Genomic DNA, 22,343 nt, shown 5'->3' on the forward strand with positions numbered 1-22,343 from the left:
CGCGCTAGTATATATATGGTTACAGTTCTTCTTCTTCTTCTTTATACCCTTCTGGCTCTGGCCAGCACTATATTATACATACGCACGAGAGTTGGTGATACAGACTCGGATTTCCCCTTAGGTATTAACTCTTAGAGTCGAGTCATCCGAAATGTCCATAGATGAACGCGGACCCGATTTCCAGCCGAATCGGTCGACGCTCGGTGATATCGCCGGAATGTTCCACCCCGTCCAGTGTTCCAACCAACAGTCAACATGCTCAACTGATAAACGACCAAACTAGTATATAGACTGTACGGTTGTCTCGGGCTGGACATGTACGTATATGGATTTATTCGGTCATGATTTTGTCAAATGGCTAACGTCATAGTATTCTTTTTCTCCCGCGTGTAAACTACCGATTTTTCTCTAATAATAAACGATTTGTGACTTTGATTTGATTAATCCGACCGGAATTTCGTTTTGTCTGATTCAAATGAGGAAAAACACTTTTCCTGGCTGGTGAATTGATTAGATAATTACGCAAAATGTACGCGCAGTTAGATCAAGTCGACAATTTCTTCCAAACGATTAGAATTCGCCTCAAGTTATTAGGAAATGAAGGGCCAACATTTTATTTTATTTTTTTTTTCGCCTGGGAAAACCGGAATCGACTTGAATTTTCCCACCCACTCTTACGTAAGGTCGCCAGAAGCGCCCATATAGTTGCACTGCTGCACACTCGTTTGTAATTCGCTGTGTGTGCGACATTGCTTTATTAGCCGACAAAGCGCACGTGATTGCACAGCTCGCTCCCGACCTATATTTTGCATAATTCGAACATTGTTTAAATCTTCGAGTTCGTTGGGGCCCAAATAAAAAAAAGGAAAAAAACCCCGATGGCGCAACTTCTGTTTCACCATGTCCGGTTGGGGGTCCCACCCTACCCCTTGTGATGTTGCGAAGACATTTACGAGTGTGACCTTTCGGATTTCACGGCGTGAGTCAATACAATCACCAATTCGGACGCCATTGGAACACGGCCGGACCAGTCATCATTGCGAAACGCTTTATAACACGAAATGGGAATCGCAAATGACAATAAATAAGGCGAGGGCATTTAGAAAGAAAAAACAACTGAAAAAAAGGGAAGAGAAATAGCGTGAATGCCGGGCATTGATGGCCAAAGGATGGCCCAAGGAAAAGGAAAGTAGATGCTGGTCATGTCCACTTAAACAGCGACGAAAATTTTGACTGGCGGAATGTCCCGCCGCCGGTTTCCATTTGATTGCCAAATTTCTGAAAATCTTTCATCCACATCCGAACGGCTGTCGGATAATATAAGTTACACCTGACGTTTCTACATGTACGTACGAGGTTTGCGATGGCCTCTGCTAATAACTATAACCTTCCAGTTTTTTTGTTTTATTTTAATTGCTTTCGTATTAAGTTGACCGTCCGACCGAGAGAAGATTTTTCACGTATACGTTGTTGTTGTTGTTGTTGTACTTGTGTTGTTGCGGTGTGAATTGGCTAGTAAACCACGTCCGTGATAAAGATGATTTTTACCTTGGAGGTTTTAGCTCTTGTTTTGTTTTTATTATTTCTGGGGGTTTATAATTACAGGGGGGAAAAGGAATTCGGGAGCGCTGGATTTTATCAGTCGACCGATAGACAAGTTATACGCAGAATTCAATCAATTACCGTAGCCGGCGGGGCGTGACCTGAATTATACTTTGGAATAAGGGAAGGACGTCTAGCAAAAAACCTTATGACGAAACACCAGCGAGTTACATAAAAAAGATCAAAATGTTGAATCAATTCAAACGTAATAGCATATTGTGTGGCAAAGGAAAAACAACAACAACAACTGGATGGGATATGATAAGACATTCAAATCGGGATCCATTGAGACGAGACCGCCGCGGTGGGGTCCGCCGGCAGCACCAACAGCCGATCATCCGATTTCTGATTTGCCCCCATGGCGCATTCCGAAAAGAATCGGAGATCGATGCCGATGTGCATTTGCATCGAAAATACAAGAAAAAAAAATGATGGGAGAAAAGAGATACTGAGCCTATAGCAACAACCTAATGTCGAGATGATGCAGCTCTTGCATCTATCACGGCGCCCGGGTTCAGCAGGTCGGAAAGAGCCGCAAGAGAAGGGAGGAGGAGGAAGATTTTATTTTCAATCAAAACGATGAAATCAAGTGTATGAAACGAAAGCGGGAAAAAAAGGAGAGAAGATGAATAAACGAAATAAGAAAACGAAAAAGAAGAAGAAATTAAAAGAGTGAAAGTGGCCGTGGCTCTTCTTTTGCCCTCAACTGAAAAGAAAACGAAACACACACACAGACACACACAAAGACGATATAGACGCGGGCGAGAGATATTCATCCTTGTGCTCGGCTCATCAACGTAATCAGGTTAATTTCTTTACCTGAATTTCTCAAACTCCTCGTGAATCGCCTGTACACATTTACATCTCTCTCGTCCCCTCGGCTTGCTGCTGACTGCATATTACACTACAATGCGCATTAATTGGTCGGCTCGTCAGAAGAAGAAGAAGTAAGAAAATAAAAATTAAAAAAAAAGAGTCTCAAAAGAAACTGCGGGCAGAGAAAAGTGGGGATCCGAGGACGATCGACCGCGAGAGAGAAGCAATTTCCCCCGCCGCGTCAGATATTATGCGGCACCTGTTGCCGAGGCTAGACGCGCTGCGCTGCTATGGTTTCGTTGTTAGCGGATCGATGTTTTTTTGTTTCTGTAAGTTTGGCCGGCCGTCCTTTTTCGGTCGGCCGGTTCAAGGTTTTTTCTCTCCAACCTGTTTTGTGCGTTGCCCACAAAAACAACCATCGAGAAAAAGAAGATAGAAACGACTAAAAGGGCACAAGTTGGGTAACATCTCTCTCTACACATACCCCGTGCCCCCAATGTGTGCAAATGAGGCACAAAAGAGCGAAATCGTGATGCGGTTCGACTATGCAGCTTGAGCTTGAGTTGAGTTTGCGTTGGGCTCAATTACGTCAAAACAGAGTATCTAGCAGATTCATTCTTCAGACTTCGTTTTTCCTTCTTCTCGTTATTGAGCTGCTTTCCCCTTTTCTTTTTTCTTTTTCTTTTTCTCTTCCACTTTGGTCTGCCCGTTCGTTTACTGTCTGTTGAACTCGTGTTTGCTTTTCTTACCTACACACCGGTGAGACACAGGTGGATCCGAGAGAGAGCCGATATTTATACACATGTGATGATGCCATAGGCATTATACAATCCCTACTGTTTGGATGTGCAGTACAGTCTGGCAGCGCTTGTCATGCTGATGATGAAGCGGATGATGATTAAGGGTGGAAGAAGAAAACCTGTTTATCGGTCCCGTATCTGCTAACCTGAAGCTCAAATGCCACTCTGGCATGTCCGTCCAACCGAACGCGAATGAAAGAGAAAAGGAGAGAAAAGAAAAAGAACGAAACCGAAAGCGTTTTTTTTTTTTCTTTTTCCTTTTTTTTTCTTACGTGAAAGAGAAAGAAAAAGACGATAAAAATGAAGGAAGAACAACAAGAGAAAATGAAAGAAAATAAAAAAAATATTCTAAAAAAAAAATAGAAAAAAAAAGGAAAATCCAAACGGGAGGGAACCTCCCCGGTGCAGCAGCAGGTATGTGCTTTTCCCCAGTACCCCAGTTCTTGGGCCCCGGTCTCTCCTCTCTGTTGGCGTCTTATCAGTTCCCTCCTACTCCTCCCCACCTTCTTCTTGTGCCAGTGAACCAGTGCCCCACCGCCGCCGTGACCACCTCCCTCCCTCCCTTCGTTTTCTTGGGTCTTTTTTGACGGGAAGAATCTCTCCCTCCAGCCCTCCCTCCCCTCCCGCCGCAGCGGTCCCTTCCGACCGCAGCCGTTTCGGCTCTCCGTGTGTGTGTCTGTGTGTGTGTGTGTCTCTTAACTCAGCCACCAACTATAAAAGAAGAGCGTAGGAGCTTTAGGAATTCACAGTAACTCCGTCGTCGTGAAAGTTACCTTTTCGTTCGGTTTCATTCTCGCTCTCGTCTCCATCTCTCCTCTCCCGCTCTTAAACGGTGCAGGCCGAGACAAACACACCAAATCGTAAGCCGACCAAAAGTCCATCCGCCACCTCAACTGACCGGCACCTGGTTCATCACGTCCGTCAGTTTCCTTCATCTCTGCGCTCCCCTGTCGATTTCGGAGAAAACTCCACCCCCCTCCACCCCAGTGCCGCTCCACCCGCAGCGCCTACGCAGAGTCAATCACGCACAAACGCTCCACGCACACACGCCAACAATGAGGGATTACGTCTGGTTGCTACTAGGTAACAATTATACACCGTACCTGTACCGAGCTTAGGAGATTTGAAAAATTCTTTCCGTTCTGGCACGGCGCGGGCTACTACTTCCTCCCCTGTCAAAAAACATTGTAACAGACCGACAACAATCGAAAATTTCCCTATGTGAAACTGACAAGAGTTGGACGCCCATTCATCACGAACGACGACCAGTTCATCGTCCATTCCCATTTGTCTTTCTCTCTCGGGTGGGCATCGTCAAGAAAAAGACATTCCGGGGCTAGAATTTGCATGGCTGGTTCAACAAGAGAAAACGCAGTCACGATTGTTAAATTTAGATTCGCGGAAAAAGCATCAAACCCTCATTTTTATTTTAAAGAATATTTTGGAGGATTCTGGACAGGATTCAAGGTTGAATTTTGTAATTTGGTGCGTGAAGCCGAGAGACGTCATTTGTCAGCGCTCAATCGATCTGGCCGAGAGAGAGAGAGAGATGAATGGATTGCGCCATGATGGATTGAGGGGGGGGGAGGTTTATGCAGTGTGGCTTATAGGAATTTCGACACCCGCAAATAGATTTACTTTAGCGTGGGAGTATTTGTCCACCGATCATCGGGGCTATGGCGTGACGCCGCAAAAAAGCAAAAGTGAATCCATCGCGCCTATTGGTCCGCAACGAAAAATGCAAAATGGCCATGGATATTTTTGACTTAAGTTAATTTCGATCAACCAGTCGATAATGCAAATCACATCATAATATTCTTTTCATTTTGTTTTTATTTAAATGTGTCATTGCAGTCGTTTTGGCTACCGTCCAAGCGCAATACTATTATCCGCAACCGTCTCCGCCGTTTGAATTGCCTGGACCGACCCCTGCGCCAACCACTCAGGCTCCTACACCGGCACCAACCACTCCGGCCCCTACACCTGCGCCAACCACTCCGGCCCCTACACCTGCGCCGACAACTCCACCACCACCACCACCACCTGTGGCGCCAGTCGTTGGTAAGTAAAGCGCTTGATTAATGTTATTCTATTCTTATTATTTAATTTTAATTCCATCGTAGAAGAGTACACGACGCCCAGCCCTCCGCCACCGACGACTGCAGCTCCTACGACGCTCCCGCCACCCCCGCCGACCACAACTGCGGCTCCTACTCCGGCTCCTACTACTCCTTACGTTCCTCCACCACCGCCACCAACTACGGCGGCTCCTCCACCACCCGTCGAGTACCTGCCACCAGTGGCAACTACCACTCTGCCACCACCACCACCCCCAACCACTACCCTGCCACCTCCACCACCCCCAACCACAACTCTACCACCCACAACTACCGTCTACGTTCCTCCTCCTACCACTACCGTCTATGTCCCTCCTTCCACCACCACTCTGCCACCACCACCACCCCCGACCACTACTCTGCCACCACCACCACCCCCGACCACTACTCTGCCACCACCACCACCACCAACAACTACCACAGTCTACACCCAGCCACCTCTAGAGTACTTGCCACCGGTGACTTCTCGCCCAGTGCCCGTGCCAACTGAGAACCCACTTTTCCCCGATGCCAACGAGAATCAACAGGTGAGCATCTTGTTCCCGACCGCTGCCCCGGCCACCACCACCACCACAGCGGCTCCTGTTGTTGTTACGACGCCCGGCCCTGCACCACCGCCAGTGGCGCCCGTTCTAACTGAAGAGGAAGAAGAGATCCTCTTCTGGGATTTCCGTGAGTCCATTCCCGGCGAGCCAGAGTTGGACTATCCCATTTTCGACAAGATCCCCGTCACAACTTTCACCTGCGACGACAAGATTGACGGTAAGCGCCCAAAGAGAGTCAATGGCCATGACAGCTTTCTGTCGGCTTTTCTCCAATGCCTTGAGGCATGGAATGGCCTTTCGTCGTAATAAAAATTTGTAAAAAAAAGGATGACGCAATGATGACCGATACGAACCGATCTGTTCTTCCTCTTTTAAGGTTATTACGCCGATGTCGAGGCTCGTTGCCAAGTCTTCCACGTTTGCACAGCCGTTCCCAATGAGCCATCCGTCAAGAATTCCTTCCTGTGCCCCAACGGCACCATCTTCAACCAGGAGAACTTTGCCTGCCAGTGGTACGTCTAATTCTTAACAGTTTTGAATATATTCGAAATTAATTGTCGACTTGGATAGGTGGCCCGATGTTGAATGCGCAACGAGTTCTGATTTTTTCTCACTCAATGAAAATATTGGTAAAGTGCCAGAGCGCTCGCCCGAACAGCAGCAAGTGGTCATTGCCGCCGCTGCTCCGGCCGTCGTAGTGGCCGCAGCATCCGAGCCGGCAAAGATCGCCGAACCGGCCGTGCTCGCAATTCAACTACCGGCTGTTATTCCGGTCATCCAGGCCCAGGCTGCCGCCGTTTCAGAGTCTTTTGCCGCACCAGTTGCCGTTGAAGCCGCAGCCGCTGTGGAGGTCCCAGCTGCTGTTGAAATTCAACAAGAACAAATCGCCTTTGTGGCGCCAGCCGCTGAAATCGCTTACGAATCAGCGGCCGCTGCCTCACCAGAGGTCCAGGCTGTTATTATCCCAGAGCTTCCGGCTGAAATTCCCGCCCCAGTTATCCTTTCCATCCGCGACGAGCCCGCCCAAGAGGTATTGAATTGATTTAAAAAATAATTTGGTAGGGAAATTGTTAATCGCTTGATTTCACTTTTTTCCAGGCTATTCAAATTACTCTTCCGCAGGCACCTAGCGGCCTCTACGAAGCTCCCGACGCCAGCTCCTCTGTCGCTCAACAAAAGTACTAAGAGACGGATACAATAGGAAAATCGACAACACACTCCCCACCTTCAACAACAAAAAGAAATGAAAATAATTCGAAATGTTTTGCGCACCACCAACGCACAGTGCCATGGCGGAAAGGAAGACAACGGTCCAGGCAGCCATGACATAATATCGCGAATTGATCCCCCCCATCCTCCCTCAAAAGAAAAAAACAAATCGAAAAATCCATAATAATAACCGGTATTTTGTTATACCTATTATACATACAAAAAGCTTTCCATCAAATTTAGTGCGGCAACATGTATATTTCGTACGGAAACGGAGGTGTCTTACTGCCTTCCCCCTTTTTACCCTTCACCCTCATATCCTATATCCTCCCCCCCCCTTCCCAACTTCCATCGATGCCTGTGTAACATACTTGAAAAAAACAAAATAGATGAATCCTTCCAAACACAACAATCATTCAAGAAGAACGTCCCATAGGATTTTGAAAAACAAACCCCCCAAAGAAAAGGAGAAAAATGTTGACTCGACTAGGTCTTCCTGTCGAGTCAAACGCATCGATACAATGAACTGGAGTTGAGCGTGAATGAATTCTGTTCACGTCTTCGCCATCAATTTCCGTCTACACCAAAATCCTATTACTGTACACCCGTTCAATAACGCGCCGTAGTAATGACTTTTTTTTTTATCATTCTCGAAACGAATACAATAAAAGTGTCAAACTTGATTGAGTCATTTCTCATTTGACTTTGATTCAATTGTCCGATTATTCCGCGAGATGGACTCTTTTCTTTTTCAAAAACTGAATTTCACTTGAATGAAGCAATAAAAACATGCCAAACTCGTCGGTGTCGTCATTTTTATGTCTTTCTTTTGTCGTGTTGACGAACAAACACCGCCGGTGGCCAGGGTTCTTCTTCTTTTACCTTTTACCTTTTTTTTTTTAAAAATTTTACGACCGTCTTTTCTCTCTCATGTTTCATTCTCTTTCTCTCTCTCTGCGTGTCACTCACGAGTTTCGCCGAGAACATGATACGCATCTCCAGTCGCTCTTTGTAAGGACCGTTTAGTCAAAAATCCACGACCGTCAACAACATGATATTCACATTTCGCGACGTACCAAACGTGTTTAACGTCGATGTCAAAGTGGGACAACTCGCTAAGAAAAGAATAAAGAAGACGACACGCGTTAAAAGTAAGTTGGCGACCGCGGTCGTGAACGAAAAGAGAAGGTATACTCTAAATAACCAGGGTTGAACTCTTGGTCATTGCAAATGTTCTCGTTGCATTTTTGCTTGAAGTGTTCAAAGTTAAAATATTTTAGAATCGGATTGTTTACCCACAAGAAAAAGTTGTGAGATACAAAAAAAAAACCTGGCCTGATCTGCAGTCGTTCTACAAATATGAGCAACCACTTCCATTGGTTATTTAATGGACCCTAACTGAGTCAACAAAAACGGCAAGAGAAAACACTTCCAGATAACCGTCTAGCTCAGGAATAATCGTACTATCTAACGATTTATAACCAGCGCCATCAAACAGCCAAAAAGGAAGAATAGAGATAATTGTTTCCTACCTTTTAGCCTAGGAAATACAGCCAGGCATCCACAAGTGTTTCATCCTTCCACAGAGAAGTTGAATCCACCAGGCGGGATTGGAGAAAGGGCATCCCGCGTCCTCGTGAATACACCCACACTCGCATGGGCATACACGAGGACATAGGAGACTTAAAGAAAGAGCAAGAAGAGATCCGTAACACGGTCGGCATCGGTAGTTTCTCCAATCAAACGGCATGCAGGGTTATCTAAATGAAAAATAAAAAATGGGTTACGAAAAGTATTGACAGGAACAACAGGCAAGGAAAAGTTTAAAATGAGATAGTTGGTCAACCATAATTATTAATAAACAGCGGAATTCAAGGTTTACATGTAACACACTGCACTTATGCAAGTCATTCATCGTAAAAATATCTAGCAGTCAGTTACAGGTTAATCAGAGAACGAAAATTATTACCCAAGCTGAGATTGCTGCTGACGACAGGTCAATAATACCAGCACCAACAAAATGTGTAAATCTTGTGGTTATGGTGGCTGGCTCTGGTCTCAAATCTACACAAAGAAAAAAGTTACATAGTGCAAACAAACTGCCACATGCATCGACAGGGGGCTCACATGATAAATTCTATATATGATGCTACTTAAATGCTACATGATAAATACTGCTTTCGAAAACAGGTTTAACTCTTGGCTATTTAATGTCCCATATCTATTCCATTTGCATTCTTAGTTTATTTATTTACCCGCCAAACAGCATCGACTAGTGGAGAGCATGGAGACTTCGAAAGCCGCGAAACCAAAGTTCACACGACGATCACATTTTTGTAACTTTATTTGTTGCCTTTTTTTCGTGAAACAACGTACATTTCCAAAACAGTATTCGTTTCGTTTCCTTCATAATCTTAAACTTAATAATCTTAAACTTCGTCCCTCTTTGTCGAAACTTGCAAACGAAATGTAAATGTTGCAGACGACACTAATAATTTTCTAATTGATCATTTTAAGATATCGATAGTAATTATCAATCGACCACCCTAAATAAATTCAAACCGCTCTAAAACAATCGAAGCGGTTTTCTCACCCACGCTGGACATCCGCTGAACGGATTATTTTGTATCTCATCAAGTTACCCTGATCCCCTCTACCTACAGTTTAAAAAAAGTAAAAATTTGCGCGAAACCCGCAGATAATTACTCTTAGACCGAAACCGCCACAATAAGACCCTCAAGGACCCCAACGAGGGAATTAGAAAACGAGTTCTGCAAACAAATCTCATCATAATCGTCTGGCGGTCTACTTTGGATTGTCGGTAAATTCGTTCGACATTGACTGTGTGCGACCTCTATATTTCAGCTGCTTCTCAGCAAACAAAAGAACAACAAAAACGGGGGATAGGTGAGAGATGGCGCTCAGGTGGGCGGACCTTTCCCTTAGACACATCAGATCTCTTTTCGCTCTCGTTGTGCAAACATCATGTCGGATCCCGAACAGTCAAGCGATTCTAGCTCAAATTCTAGTAGTTCAGGCTCCGACTCATCAAGAAGAGGAGGCGTAAAGAAATTTCGTCTCTCAAGTGAAAAGTCAGCTAGTTTGGCCGACTGGGTCGTATCGGGTTTAGATGACACTCGAGCGAAAAGTGCTAGAGAGGCCTTTAGACCCAAGCTAAAGAAGAACGCCGACCTGCTGATCAACCCCAATCTAGATGATGCATTCTACATCCGGCTGAAGGCAGTTAAGTCATCTTCGGCAGCCAAGGTCAACATCGACCCAATCGAGAAAATCTACAGAAATCAAACCTTCAAGATCCTTGACTTAGTCAAGCCCATCATGTTTCTAGCAAGTCGGCTCAAGAAAAAGAAGAAATCCCGAGCCGACGCCAAGGCGGTCAAAACAGCTCTGAAGCTCTGGGCGGTGGTGTACCACGACATCACGAACGCGCGACGCCGCAACATTCTGGCCCAAATCTACCCGCAGAATATTGGACTGCTAGACGACAAAGCTGTCCTGCCAACGGGTGGAGAACACCTCTTCGGTCCGAAGTTCACCCAGGCCCTGGTCGAGCAAGTGAAAACTCTGAACGCTCTCGAAAACGCGGGAGCCCCTCGCGCGCCCGGATCTAAAGGTGGTCATGATCAACGCCAATCGAGTCGCGATTTCAGCCACCCCCCTTCATCTTCAGGCGGTCGCTATTCCAATTTTAAAGGATCTCGGTATGTCCAATCTATTCTCCTTTCCTTTTATGGGTTTTTTCTCTTGGACGCATAGCGCGTTTTTATGTTAAATTGTCAAGACCGGCTTTCGATCGGTGGAATTTATCAACGGTGGCCCCATATCTACAACTAAATTCTATTTGTGATCCCGTCCAATTATTCGGGAGCGGGTTGGCTCACCAAGTTGAACTTGATTGACTCATACTTGTCGGTCTCAATTTTTTTTCCTATTTTTGAAGGCCTTTTGAAATTCCTTCAGTTTAAATGGGGGCGTTTTCTTCGAATTCGTGCCCCCCCCCTCCTTCGTTTTAAACTCAATGTGATGGGCGTTCACCAGACTAGCAAGGGGAGTGGTAACCTTCCTGCGGAAGAACGACCTTCGCCTCGAACTTTATTGGGATGAGATTTTAATCTCGGCGCACGGGTATAGAATTGCCCCAGCACACTTCCGTGCTCTTCGGATCCCCTTAGATTCCAAACCGGATGATCATCTGATCAGGTCAAGAGAGCAATTTACGCTTTCGGCACGTTTACAAGAGGCTCTTAGAAATCCTTCTTGGGTGGTTTCAAAGGCAGATTTTACATCTGGCCGTCCGCTCAGTTTTCCCGACGACGGATTTGTCCAGGGCGTCGGATGCATCCTTTTTAAAGAAGGGAGGGGGGCAGTATGAAACGAATAAGGACTAGGAAACTAGCCGAGATTGCCCTAGCAACACCACTGACCTCCCGTCCCTGATAGAGCTAGCAACGGAAATTCCGCTCCTTCTCTTCCCATCCAAGTAGGCTGATCTCCCCGTTGGGGGAGGGTCATCCATTGACAGGAACGAATCCATCTGTTTTATCGCTCGGTGGTTCTCCGGAGTTGTCTGGAAGAACGAACCTTTCCGAAGGAAATTATCGAGCTCATACTGGGAGCAATTCGATCGAATACGCACCCTGCATACCAGTCCGCTGAGGTCGCTTGGAGCAGTTGGTGTAAGCAACGGAACCACAACTCTCTGTTGTCTGGCGTCAAGGAGGTATTAGCTTTTCCTTGTTAATTTTCATTCCAGCAAGAGCTGCAGCACGGTGGGAAGGAACCCTCCGACAACTATTCGTATGAAAGAGTATTGACGCCTTTTTAGACGAAATGCCGATTTGGTGGCGCATCCATGTTACACAGTCCAGCAGGGCTCCCACGAGCTCCAATTTTCAATCAGGCGTTGGTAACTGTCGACCATCAGGGGGTCTTATCTTATATCTTATTATATCTGATTATATCTTGCTTTAAAGACACAGTCAATGTCGAACGAATTTACCGACAATTTGTAAATTGTTCGAGCGAGCTTTAGCTCGCGATGAGCAATTTGGATTGTTGGGGGAATGGAGTGAAGACATTGACTGTCTTCTAACCACCCATCCCGCCCACTTCATTCCCGTTATCATTATATTATTTAACTTGAATTAGGTGCAGCATCTGATTATTGACGGCCCACTAATTCCTCTTTCCTTCTATCTTTTTGCTAGATACAACAATGATAGCCGCAGATCCAATTTCGACCGTGGCTCACCCAATCCCGCCAATAAAGGCGATCAGAACAACAACAACAAATAGGCCATTTGAACCATGGATCACCTTACACATTTTCCGTTAAGCCAGATCCACAGTTTGTTTTTGCTTCCAATTCTGATGTGTCTAAGGGAAAGGTCCGCCCACCTGAGCGCCATCTCTCACCTATCCCCCGTTTTTGTTGTTCTTTTGTTTGCTGAGAAGCAGCTGAAATATAGAGGTCGCACACAGTCAATGTCTTCACTCCATTCCCCCAACAATCCAAATTGCTCATCGCGAGCTAAAGCTCGCTCGAACAATTTACAAAATGTAATGCTGTAAATCTTTCGCTAATGAGCAAGTTTTTCAGAGTAAGAAAGAAATGCGTATAGTCATCTTTTATTCAGTGGTTAGTTTTTGCAACTTTTATTGTTGAAACCAGAAACTGGGACGCTAGGAAAATCCTTTCAGACGGACAATGGCAGCCAAAGTTTGCAATGCTGTAGTACAACCCGCTCAAAAAATTGTCATTCGCACACTCCTACGCACATCTTCTTTCCCTTTTACTTATACCTTTTAAGGTGATCAAAAATAAATAAATACAAAGTGACATGTGGTTTTTTTTCCCTTTCATTCTTTTCTTCTTGTTCTTCTCCTTATTTGTTGCTCATGTCGCACCCTCCAACGAGAGGATTCGACATTCCGTCAACCGGCCTGGATGACTGTCCATTTCGTTCGGTCGACCTGCTGTGTATAGATTTCGTTAATAAGCAACGGGGTCACGCAATTCACGGTCATTCGTGTGTAATTCAAAAATGTGCACGGCAGACCCTTCTCTCTCTCTCTCTCTTCTCCGCTCCCAGTTGGAAACTCTGACAGTGCTCTCCGCAATCGTGTTTTTGACATTCACGCTCTAGCTCAAGACTATGTGAAGGGAAAGGTGGGCGACCTTGTAACGCGGAAGAGACCGGCCTTGGAGACTGGGAGAACTTGGAAGGCAGCACAGGAGGAGGCGGTGTAGGAGGGAGGACGCAGACACAGCGCGCAGATAGCGCGGGAGACGAAAACCCTTTTGACCGTGAGCATCTTCAGCTCATCGTGACAGACTCGAATTCGGCAATCGTGATTTTTGGTTGAGTTTTTTTTTTTCTTCTTTTGTCTTTGTCTTTTTTGGTTGGTTTGAATTTTCACGTTCCCCGGTTACCAAAGTTACCCCAGCTTCACTTCCTCGTTCAGCCTTCTCCGAGGGGGGAAATTAGCGTATTCCGAGAGTTATTATACAATTCGTAGAATGAAAAAAAAAAGTAAAAGTTCACACAACTTCAGCCTCTAAAGAGCTATTGAAAAACTACGGGAGCTCTCTGATAGAAGATCGAGCTAGTGGGAAATGGCTTATGGCGTCGCTATGCGAAAAAATCAACTTGCGGGCGAACGTTAAAAAAGAATTCAAGGACGGAAATGTATGGACCACCAGCAACATCCCAAAAACAAAATCCTGGTTCTCTCTCTCTATAAGGTGTCAATAGAGGCTGTGATAGAGGGATTCTCGAAAAATAAAAGTTTCTTCTTCTTTTTTCACGCTCGAACCAACTCTGTAATAAAAGTAAAGAGAAACCAAGCCCTTGACATTGACAACAGCAGATGGATGCAGATGGTCGAAAGACTTTCAAATCAGTCAGCTCCTTCCTCTCTGAAATTTGTGACACACAAAAGACTCTTTTTCTTTTAGTTTTTCTCGAATCAATTTCGAAGAAGAAGAACCGGTGCGTTGAGAAAGTCGTCAATTTCTGCCAGACGAGTTTTGTGCCATTTTAGTCGTTGCTAAGCTAAGCTAAAGAAACCCCAACCGGTGCTGTGAGATTGGATACGCTGCTGCTGCTGCCGTCTTGACGCGTGTATCGCCACACATCAAAGGAAAGAAAGAAAGAAAGAAGCTTCCCGTTGCCAACAGAAAAGACGACAGCGTGAAAAAGAGAAGGGATGTGAATCATATAAGAGAGACTGTTGATGCGGCCGGATCTCTGATGGCTCATCGTCGGGCAGCACAGCTCCCGACAGATCGCAACACCCGTCGTGTTTTTCTCTTATCTCGAAAAAGACTTGGCACATGATTTTCCTCGACGGAGATGATGATGATGAGGATGGGACCATGATCCAAACAGATCGAACATCCTTCCTCCTCCGGTTCCCGTTCGCCCCCATCTCCTTCCTTTCGATTTATTATTCCATGCTGATTATTTACAAAAGGCATTGATCACCAACGGTGATGTGTGTCAACTTTATGGCGAGATGGCGTGTGTTGGTTTTTTCGATTTCCGAAATAAACTATGCGCAACTTAAACAATTCAACGCAATTCAATTCAAAGCGATTTCGTTATGCAAATACTATGTGTATGTACCTGCTGCACACATACAGGAGGTGGCTATGGGACTACACATCAGAGTGTTATCGATTACGTAGGTGGCAAAACGCAAATGGAAGAAAGCGAAAAAATTTCTATAAAACCTGACGACTGAATTCATCATTGGACTGGTCAAGGATTTCGATTGAAAAATTTTGAGTCGAAAAATGAAATTGATGTCAACTTTTTTCTCTCTTTTATTGGATAGTTTCTGCGCGACTGCGAGAGACAAGAGAACGACATTCAATGTGGAAGCACGTTCAAAACCTTGTAACGCAGACGCCCTTGGTCTAGATGAGCGACTTGTGCGCTGGAAAATAGTTTTAATGAAGCGAAAGGGAAAAAGACGACACGTCGTATACGCCATCAATTACACGCTGGGAGAGGGAGAAGGATTTATATATCATCTTATTTCTTCTTCTTTACTGGATATTCTCAATTGTTTCATATCCCCTTCTCTCTCATCTCCCGGCGACGTCGTGAAGAATCAACCGCAACCAAAAATAAAGGGCGACGCGCATTCCAGGATAAACATCTCTTTCAGTCTTTTTTCTTTTTTCCCTTTTTCTCTGAATGATTTTGTGACTAGGAGGACGATGAGGCAACAAAGAGCACAACAATTACACGTTCGCCCATATCCCCCCCCCCCTGAAAAGAAAAAAAGCCAGTCATCACGCACCATGGTATGTTCTATGGCCTCGTAGTTTTTTCTTTTTTTCTTTCTTCCAGGTGGAGTGAGAGGAGAGAGAGAGAAGAAGTGTCCATCACTCACGCAAATCCTTGGAATCGAACGGCTGCTGCTATGTACGAAAAAAATAAAATAAAATAAAAATACGAGAGACGAAAAACGAACAATTTACACAGGTGAGTCTCTGACGGAACACACCTCGATTGGGCCCTTCTTCTTCTTGTACGGTGTGCCGATCGGTGGTAAGAATGAGAGAAAGGTGAGAGAGAAAACGGGAACGGATTCACGGACGGACGGCGCATCCAAATCGTGACATTGCCATCAACCTATTAACTAATATCGTGCAACGTCTTTATGCTCTTGCGTCGCAGTAGTAGTAGTTTTTCAGGGCGATTATTTTCATTCTGAGCAATAACGTAATAATAATAATAATACCACCATGCTGGAAAATGACGTTCGATTCCGATAGGTCTAATTATACTGGGGTTGCTATCATAGGTGAAAATATAACCAAACTATAAACTTCTTTCCAAAAAAGATTGGTTCATCCGCGCGGGGTTGAAAAAAGGAAAAAAAAGAAACGGAAAATCACGGTGGAAATAGAAAGCCGACAAGGAGAAAGATAATAATCATCATAGAGAATGGAGAGTTTGAATTCATCGGTTTCGTCCTCCTCTCTCTGATCGTCTTCTCTCTTTCTCTCTCTACTGTATGTATGTAGCCAAGGTGGTTTGGCAGGCGGTGGGAAGTTGGGGAAATGGATGCCATGCTAATGATTACACTGCGCCGACCCGTGTGTGTACTGTTTAATAGTGTGTGAGCAGCAGCGCCGATTTCGAATTTTTGGGGTTCTTTCCACCTGAGCACTGTCTCTTGCTGGATACACAATTACGCGCATCATCGCGCCGTCTCAGAAATGGCAGAGATGCGCGCGGTATATGGCAGCTTGGAAAAGAAAAACGGGTTCGGCTCATTTTCTCTCTGCCTGAATGTGTGTGCATAGGTTGTAGGAATTACACATACGTACACACACACACAAATATCCCCCCTCCGCTCGTATATACGACAACAAAGTGAAAGTGAAACTCTGACGAGTCGATTTTGTTTCTTTTTCTGCGCTCATACATCTATCCCGTTTCTAACGTTTCACCTTTTCACCATTCGTATGTGTGTACACGGCAATATCGGGCTGAAGGGCTTACGAGCTAGACAACAAGTCCGCTCAGCATTTGTCGATTTTACACATATGGTTGGGCGAATGGTACTAATAGTCTGTTGCCTTTCGTAGGGTAACCCGTTGAAATTCCGATTCCTTTCTACCTTATATTCTAAATGTATTATGTGAGACTTCAAATATACCTTTTCAATGAAATTGCAAAGAATTCCGGTTCCTTGGAGTTGATTTGATGGCACGCCAATCTCCTTCTTTCACTGACACAAAAACTGACAGAAGGCTTAAACTTTAAGTCTGCTATCCCTCTCGAATACAAATAAAACGTTGCCGGATCATATCTTAGGATTGCATCTTTCATCAGGATTCAGGAACATAGTCTCATCAGATTTTTTTTTTATATCTGCATCGGTTTTTTAACCGTTATTTTTTTTTTACTCGTCGATTATTTAAAATTATACTTCATTAGATATGTTCCAGGGCTGTATTCTTCTTCTATTTTTTATAATCGGACTTGCGCATTATTCGAATTGTTTGCCCAGTCATTGCCAGGGGAGAGGTAACGTCCACTGTATAAGCCTTACATTTTTTTTTTTACTTCAACCAAGTGAAAGTGAAACCATGACTCTGACGAGTCGATTCTGTTCTTTTTTCCTTTTCTGCGTCTATCCAATTTCAACGTTTCACCTTTTTACCATTTTCATTTTTTCCCTTTTTTTTTACCATGGGGGATATATATTTCTGTGTCTATATTGCGTGATGTTTTCTCCTTCTTCTTTCTGTTTCCCCCCTTTTTTTTCGTTTGTTTCATTCTCGGCCACATGCGATGTGTTGCCCCCATCGCCGTTCTCTCTTTTTTATTTATTTTTTCCTGTTCGCTATCTCAATTTTTATTTCGGTTATAATTCCTTTCTTATACTATATTTTTCCCCCTTCAATGTTGTGATCTTCTCTCCAACCCTGCGCTCGGATAATACAACATTCCCCGTGGCGGCCTTATATGATTTGACCCCCCTCTCCCTTGTTGAATTGAAAATTTGATTTCAAACAACATCGTTTCTATTTCTCTTGTTATATTGCTCTTTTAGTTGTTATGACTGTGTGTGTGTGTGTGTGTGTAGTGTTTATCCGCTTGAAGAAGCTCGTCATTGTGTTGTAGACTATAGACCTACTCTAGCGAAATCCTGTCATGCAACATTCTCTTTTCCTGTCCACAGCGAGCTGCGATATTTAGTCGACCCCGGTGAAGCATCTAGGATCAAGCCCAGCGCTATCTTTATAGACATATATGTGCATATCTGTAACGTGGGGATGCTGTCCGGGGCTCAAGATAAACACGGCAAATGCTGAAATATTAAGCGCCTTTTTTTCGTTTTAAATCTTTTATTATTTTTTCAAATTCACTTTCACGCACGTTCCCGCGTCCGATAAAGCGCAAACCAGCGTGTTTGGCTGACTCCTTACATGGCGAGCTGAAAGAAAAAGAGAGAAAACCCCCCGAAAAAATATTAAGCGGAGAGCTCATCTGCTTGACTATATAGATTTGGGATGAAACGATGGCGCCATCAACTTTGATGGAAGATGATAGAACTCGCAAGATATTTGTCTGTACCACAGCCGAGAGAGCCGGGGTCAACTTTTTTTAATGGACGGCTCGTTAATGAATGCGCGTGTTTCACTCGGACGAGATGGAAGATTCCAAATTTCGTTCCATTCCAGGTCATTGCAGCAGGTGTCTTTCCTCGAACCAAAGCGACCCCCCTATCCGATTTTCCTTTTTTTTTTTTAAATTTTGTTTTTTATTCCCCCCTATAGGCCTCTGTATAGATAGATAGGCCTCGACATATTTTTCCCGACTAGTTGCTTCCCCCCTCTTGCTCATATTTTCCCATCATCATCATCATCATCACCGCCTCGGAGGACCATCATCATTATCATCAAACAACCTTCCCAAACCGCCTCCTTTTGTGTATTGTAGCTCTCGTCTCTCTGCTCTGTGTGTACGTATACGTATAGTGTAGACTCACTGCGCGCAACCCCGTCGATCTCTTTCCTTTCCTTTTTTTATTTATTTATTTTTATTGTACTACGTACGCTGCACAAGCTCTTTCTGTGTTTTGTTTCATTTCTTGGTCTCTCCCGTCACTTTTTCTCTGTGTGCGCGGCCGTGTGTGTGTGTGTTGAATAAGCTGGAAACTCATCTCTGACCCATTCCATCAAGGAACGCCTTCCAGCTAGGCGCTAGAAAGCGAAAGGGAAGAAGAAAGAAGAAGAAGATGCCTCTCACTCTCGGCGGCGGTGAACGGCGGCAGTGATACTGCAAGCGTATAGGGCTTCTTCTTCTGAATCTTCTTCTTCATAGTAAAATCAAAACTCCCTTCTCTCCCTCACTGACGTGTATAAAAGCCCGTCACGCCGATGTGAAACGGCATCACATTCAGTTGGTCGTATATCGAACAACAACATCTCAGCGCTCTCCTCATCTCAAAAGGTGTGCGCCTGTAGAGTACGAGCAGCCCAGCAACTATCGCAAGACATTTTTTGAAAAAAACAAACAGTGCCAACACTTTTTTAGCAACTCATTTTTCACCATGCTGAGGAATACTTTGTTACTGTGCATCGGTAAGTTATTAACTGAGCTGATGATGTGTGTGTGTGTTTGAACAACAACCACAACGACGACAACAACACCGACGTTGGCTCGTCAGAGTCGACGGCGGTGAAATTCTGAGTTTGCTCGCCACTGTACCTCGTTGAATTCTTTTCGAGCATTTTATTATTTTCAGTTTTTTTTTAAATTCCATTTTTGATTTGTCGGTAATTTCGAATGAGATTATTTTTTAAAATGAATGATGTTGTATGGGGTTTTGCAGTTGGTTTGTTGGCCAGCAGCGCCGCCCAGGAATTCGGCGCTCGCATTGGCAAACGCGTCGGCCGCATCGGCCAGACCAACGGATACTTTTACCCGGTACCTCAGCCGCCATTCAATTTGCCTGGGCAGGAGGTTATCACCACCTCTCGTCCGGCGCCCACTACCGCTCGCCCAGTCCCTACCACTGCTCGCCCGGCACCTACCACTGCTCGCCCGGCACCTACTACCGCTCGCCCGGTAACCTTCCCAACGTTCCCAACTTTCCCAGCGGTCAGCCAATGCCAAGTCGATCCCAACTGTGTTGGTGCCAACTGCCGTCCAGTTGGCCCAGGCTGCGGTCCAGCACCCACCGTCCCCATTAGGACCACTCCTCGCCCGGCTGCTACAACTGCGTACACCACTGCTCGCCCAGCCCCAACCACCACTCGCCCAGCTCCTACTACAACCCGCCCAGCTCCTACCACCACCCGTCCAGCCATTACCACTCGCCCAGCTACCACTGTTGCCTACACTACTGCTCGTCCAGCTGTGGGCTGCCAAGTGGATCCCTTCTGTGTAGGTCCCAACTGTGCCCCCGTTGGTCCCAACTGCCCAAGGCCGACTACCGCTGCTCCAGTTAGGACAACTACTCGCCCAGCGCCGACAACCGCTCGCCCAGCTCCCACTACCACTCGTCCGGCTACTACTGCTCGCCCGGCTACCACGACGCTATCTTTGGATTACCTTCCACCCGTCGATGTTGCCACCACACGCCGGCCAGCCACTCTCGGCCCTTGCCAAGTTGATCCTAACTGCGTCGGTGCCAATTGTCGTCCAGTTGGCCCAGGCTGCGGACCAGCACCCACCGTCCCCATCAGAACCACTCCCCGTCCGGCTGCTACCACCGCATACACCACTCCTCGCCCAGCCCCTACCACCACTCGTCCAGCTCCTACTACCACTCGTCCAGCTCCTACCACCACTCGTCCAGCACCGACTACCACCCGCCCAGCCACCACTGTTGCCTACACTACTGCTCGTCCAGCTGTGGGCTGCCAAGTGGATCCCTTCTGTGTAGGTCCCAACTGTGCCCCCGTTGGTCCCAACTGCCCCAAACCAACCACCGCAGCTCCGATTAGGACAACTACTCGCCCAGCTCCTACCACCGCTCGCCCAGCTCCCACCACCGCTCGTCCAGCTCCCACGACTGCTCGCCCCGTCACGGTGCCCGTGAGGACCACTACCGCCAAGGCGACCACACCTGCTTTGGATTATCTCCCACCTGCCGTCACCACCAGAGCCCCGGGCAGACCAACCACCACCGAAGGTTACGATTACCCGGCTCCGGAGAACCCGCTCGATTTTGGTCCCAGCAGCAACCAAGGAACGGGTCTCAAGTTCCCCACCACTGCTAAACCTGTTGTGACCACGCCCAGACCGGCTCAACCCACCACCAAACCCGCCACCAGACCCACGGCCGCCCCCACCACCCGAAGACCCGGCGTCCAGCCGGTTCTGACCGCCTCCGAAGAAGAGATCCTCTTCTGGGATTTCCGTGAATCCATTGCAGGAGAACCGGAATTGGACTACCCCATCTTCGACAAGATCCCCACCACGGCCTTCACCTGCCAAGGCAAAATCAATGGTAAGTTATTCATTTCATAAAAACCTTTCAGCAGAATTTGAATTAAATCTCATGGATTGCGCAATGATTATGACCGTTTGGGAATGCAGGATACTACGCCGATGAGGAAGCCCGTTGCCAGGTGTTCCACGTCTGCTCCGTCGGAGCCGATGACAGCGTCCTCCAGAACTCTTTCCTGTGCCCCAACGGAACCATCTTCAGCCAGGAAAGCTTCGCCTGTCTCTGGTAAAAAATTCAATTGATATAAGTTATCAATTGAGCGGAAGTGATGGAAATATTTTGATTAATACGTACGCAGGTGGCACGACGTTGAGTGCGCTTCCAGCGGCCAGTTCACTGGCCTGAATGCCAACATTGGCGTCGTTCCGCCGTCGGCCGGCGGCCAGCAGGCTTCCTCCGGCGCCGCATCTTCCGGCTCTGGCATCCAGATTTCGGCCAGCGCCGGAGCCTCGTCCTCCTCGTCGGGCGGCCGAGGTGTTTCGGCTTCCGCCTCCGCCAGCTCTTCCACGTTCGCTGCTGGCAACAAACAAGCTCACGCTCAAGCTGGCTCCTCCCATTCCAACAATGCCTACTAAAAAAGAAACACACACACACAAAAAAACAAAATTGAACCAAACAGGAAAAATGAAACGAGTGAGAGAGAGAGATAGAGAGAAAACGCCGAAGAGTTGGATAAAAAGCGGGAAACAAAAGGCGGTTTTTGTATATTTGAAAAAAGAAAAATCCTACCGTTTTGGCCCACACCATCCAGCCCATACCAACCAATGCTTCGTTTGTGAACCCCGACGTCGATTCGATCATCATTTTGATCCGCTGTAAAATCTCGCAATATTTCTAGATAAAAACTACTGGCGTTTTTTTTTGTTTTGTTTTTGATTACATAATTTCTTCCTTTTGTTTTTTTGCAAAAAAAAAAAAAAAAAATGTGTCGGTTTGTTCCAAATAAGTTGCATTTTGTACTATATCCATCGGTTCTCTCAACTAGTTCCGATCGGAACTTTATACTGGCCGCCATTACACAACCTATCTGAAAATTCACTTTTTCGAAAGCTAATGCTATTATTATTAAATTACTTCTTTTTTTAATGATTGAGGTGTATACGTGAGAAGTATACATATTTCCTTTTTTAACGATTTCATGTCTATAGCCGGAAAAAAAAACTAGTTATTAACGGTGTTTGCACATATAAATACATATACTTCGTTTCCTTTTTCAACTCTGAAATTAAAATGAATTCGTTCGTAAA

At 45.8% G+C, this 22,343-nt stretch overlaps 3 protein-coding genes and 1 long non-coding RNA gene across 4 annotated transcripts; 3 read left to right on the plus strand and 1 right to left on the minus strand.

Annotated features, from left to right (window-relative positions):
* The first annotated feature begins 3,903 nt into the window (after positions 1-3,903).
* Positions 3,904-7,772, plus strand: LOC124195896 (proteoglycan 4-like). Its single transcript, XM_046590527.1, has 6 exons — positions 3,904-4,301; positions 5,073-5,279; positions 5,342-6,097; positions 6,257-6,392; positions 6,451-6,910; positions 6,979-7,772. The coding sequence occupies exons 1-6, from the start codon at positions 4,274-4,276 to the stop codon at positions 7,063-7,065; spliced, it is 1,674 nt and encodes a 557-aa protein (XP_046446483.1). The 5' UTR covers positions 3,904-4,273; the 3' UTR covers positions 7,066-7,772.
* A 2,268-nt stretch (positions 7,773-10,040) lies between these two features.
* On the plus strand, positions 10,041-12,591 carry LOC124195898. Its single transcript, XM_046590528.1, has 2 exons — positions 10,041-10,811; positions 12,318-12,591. The coding sequence occupies exons 1-2, from the start codon at positions 10,075-10,077 to the stop codon at positions 12,403-12,405; spliced, it is 825 nt and encodes a 274-aa protein (XP_046446484.1). The 5' UTR covers positions 10,041-10,074; the 3' UTR covers positions 12,406-12,591.
* Positions 12,592-15,460: 2,869 nt separating this feature from the next.
* LOC124195899 lies at positions 15,461-16,894 on the minus strand. Its single transcript, XR_006875469.1, has 2 exons — positions 16,789-16,894; positions 15,461-15,541 (listed from the first exon to the last, which is right to left on the minus strand). It is a non-coding gene; the product is annotated as an uncharacterized LOC124195899 (long non-coding RNA).
* A 1,850-nt stretch (positions 16,895-18,744) lies between these two features.
* LOC124195900 (proteoglycan 4-like) lies at positions 18,745-22,313 on the plus strand. The gene is made up of 4 exons (XM_046590529.1): positions 18,745-19,222; positions 19,474-21,096; positions 21,186-21,321; positions 21,395-22,313. Exons 1-4 carry the CDS (start codon positions 19,192-19,194, stop codon positions 21,669-21,671), a joined length of 2,067 nt encoding a protein of 688 aa, XP_046446485.1. The 5' UTR covers positions 18,745-19,191; the 3' UTR covers positions 21,672-22,313.
* Positions 22,314-22,343: the final 30 nt, after the last annotated feature.

The sequence above is a fragment of the Daphnia pulex genome, chromosome 6 (genome assembly GCF_021134715.1).
Source record: "Daphnia pulex isolate KAP4 chromosome 6, ASM2113471v1".
In the NCBI taxonomy this organism is placed as follows: Eukaryota; Metazoa; Arthropoda; class Branchiopoda; order Diplostraca; family Daphniidae; genus Daphnia; species Daphnia pulex.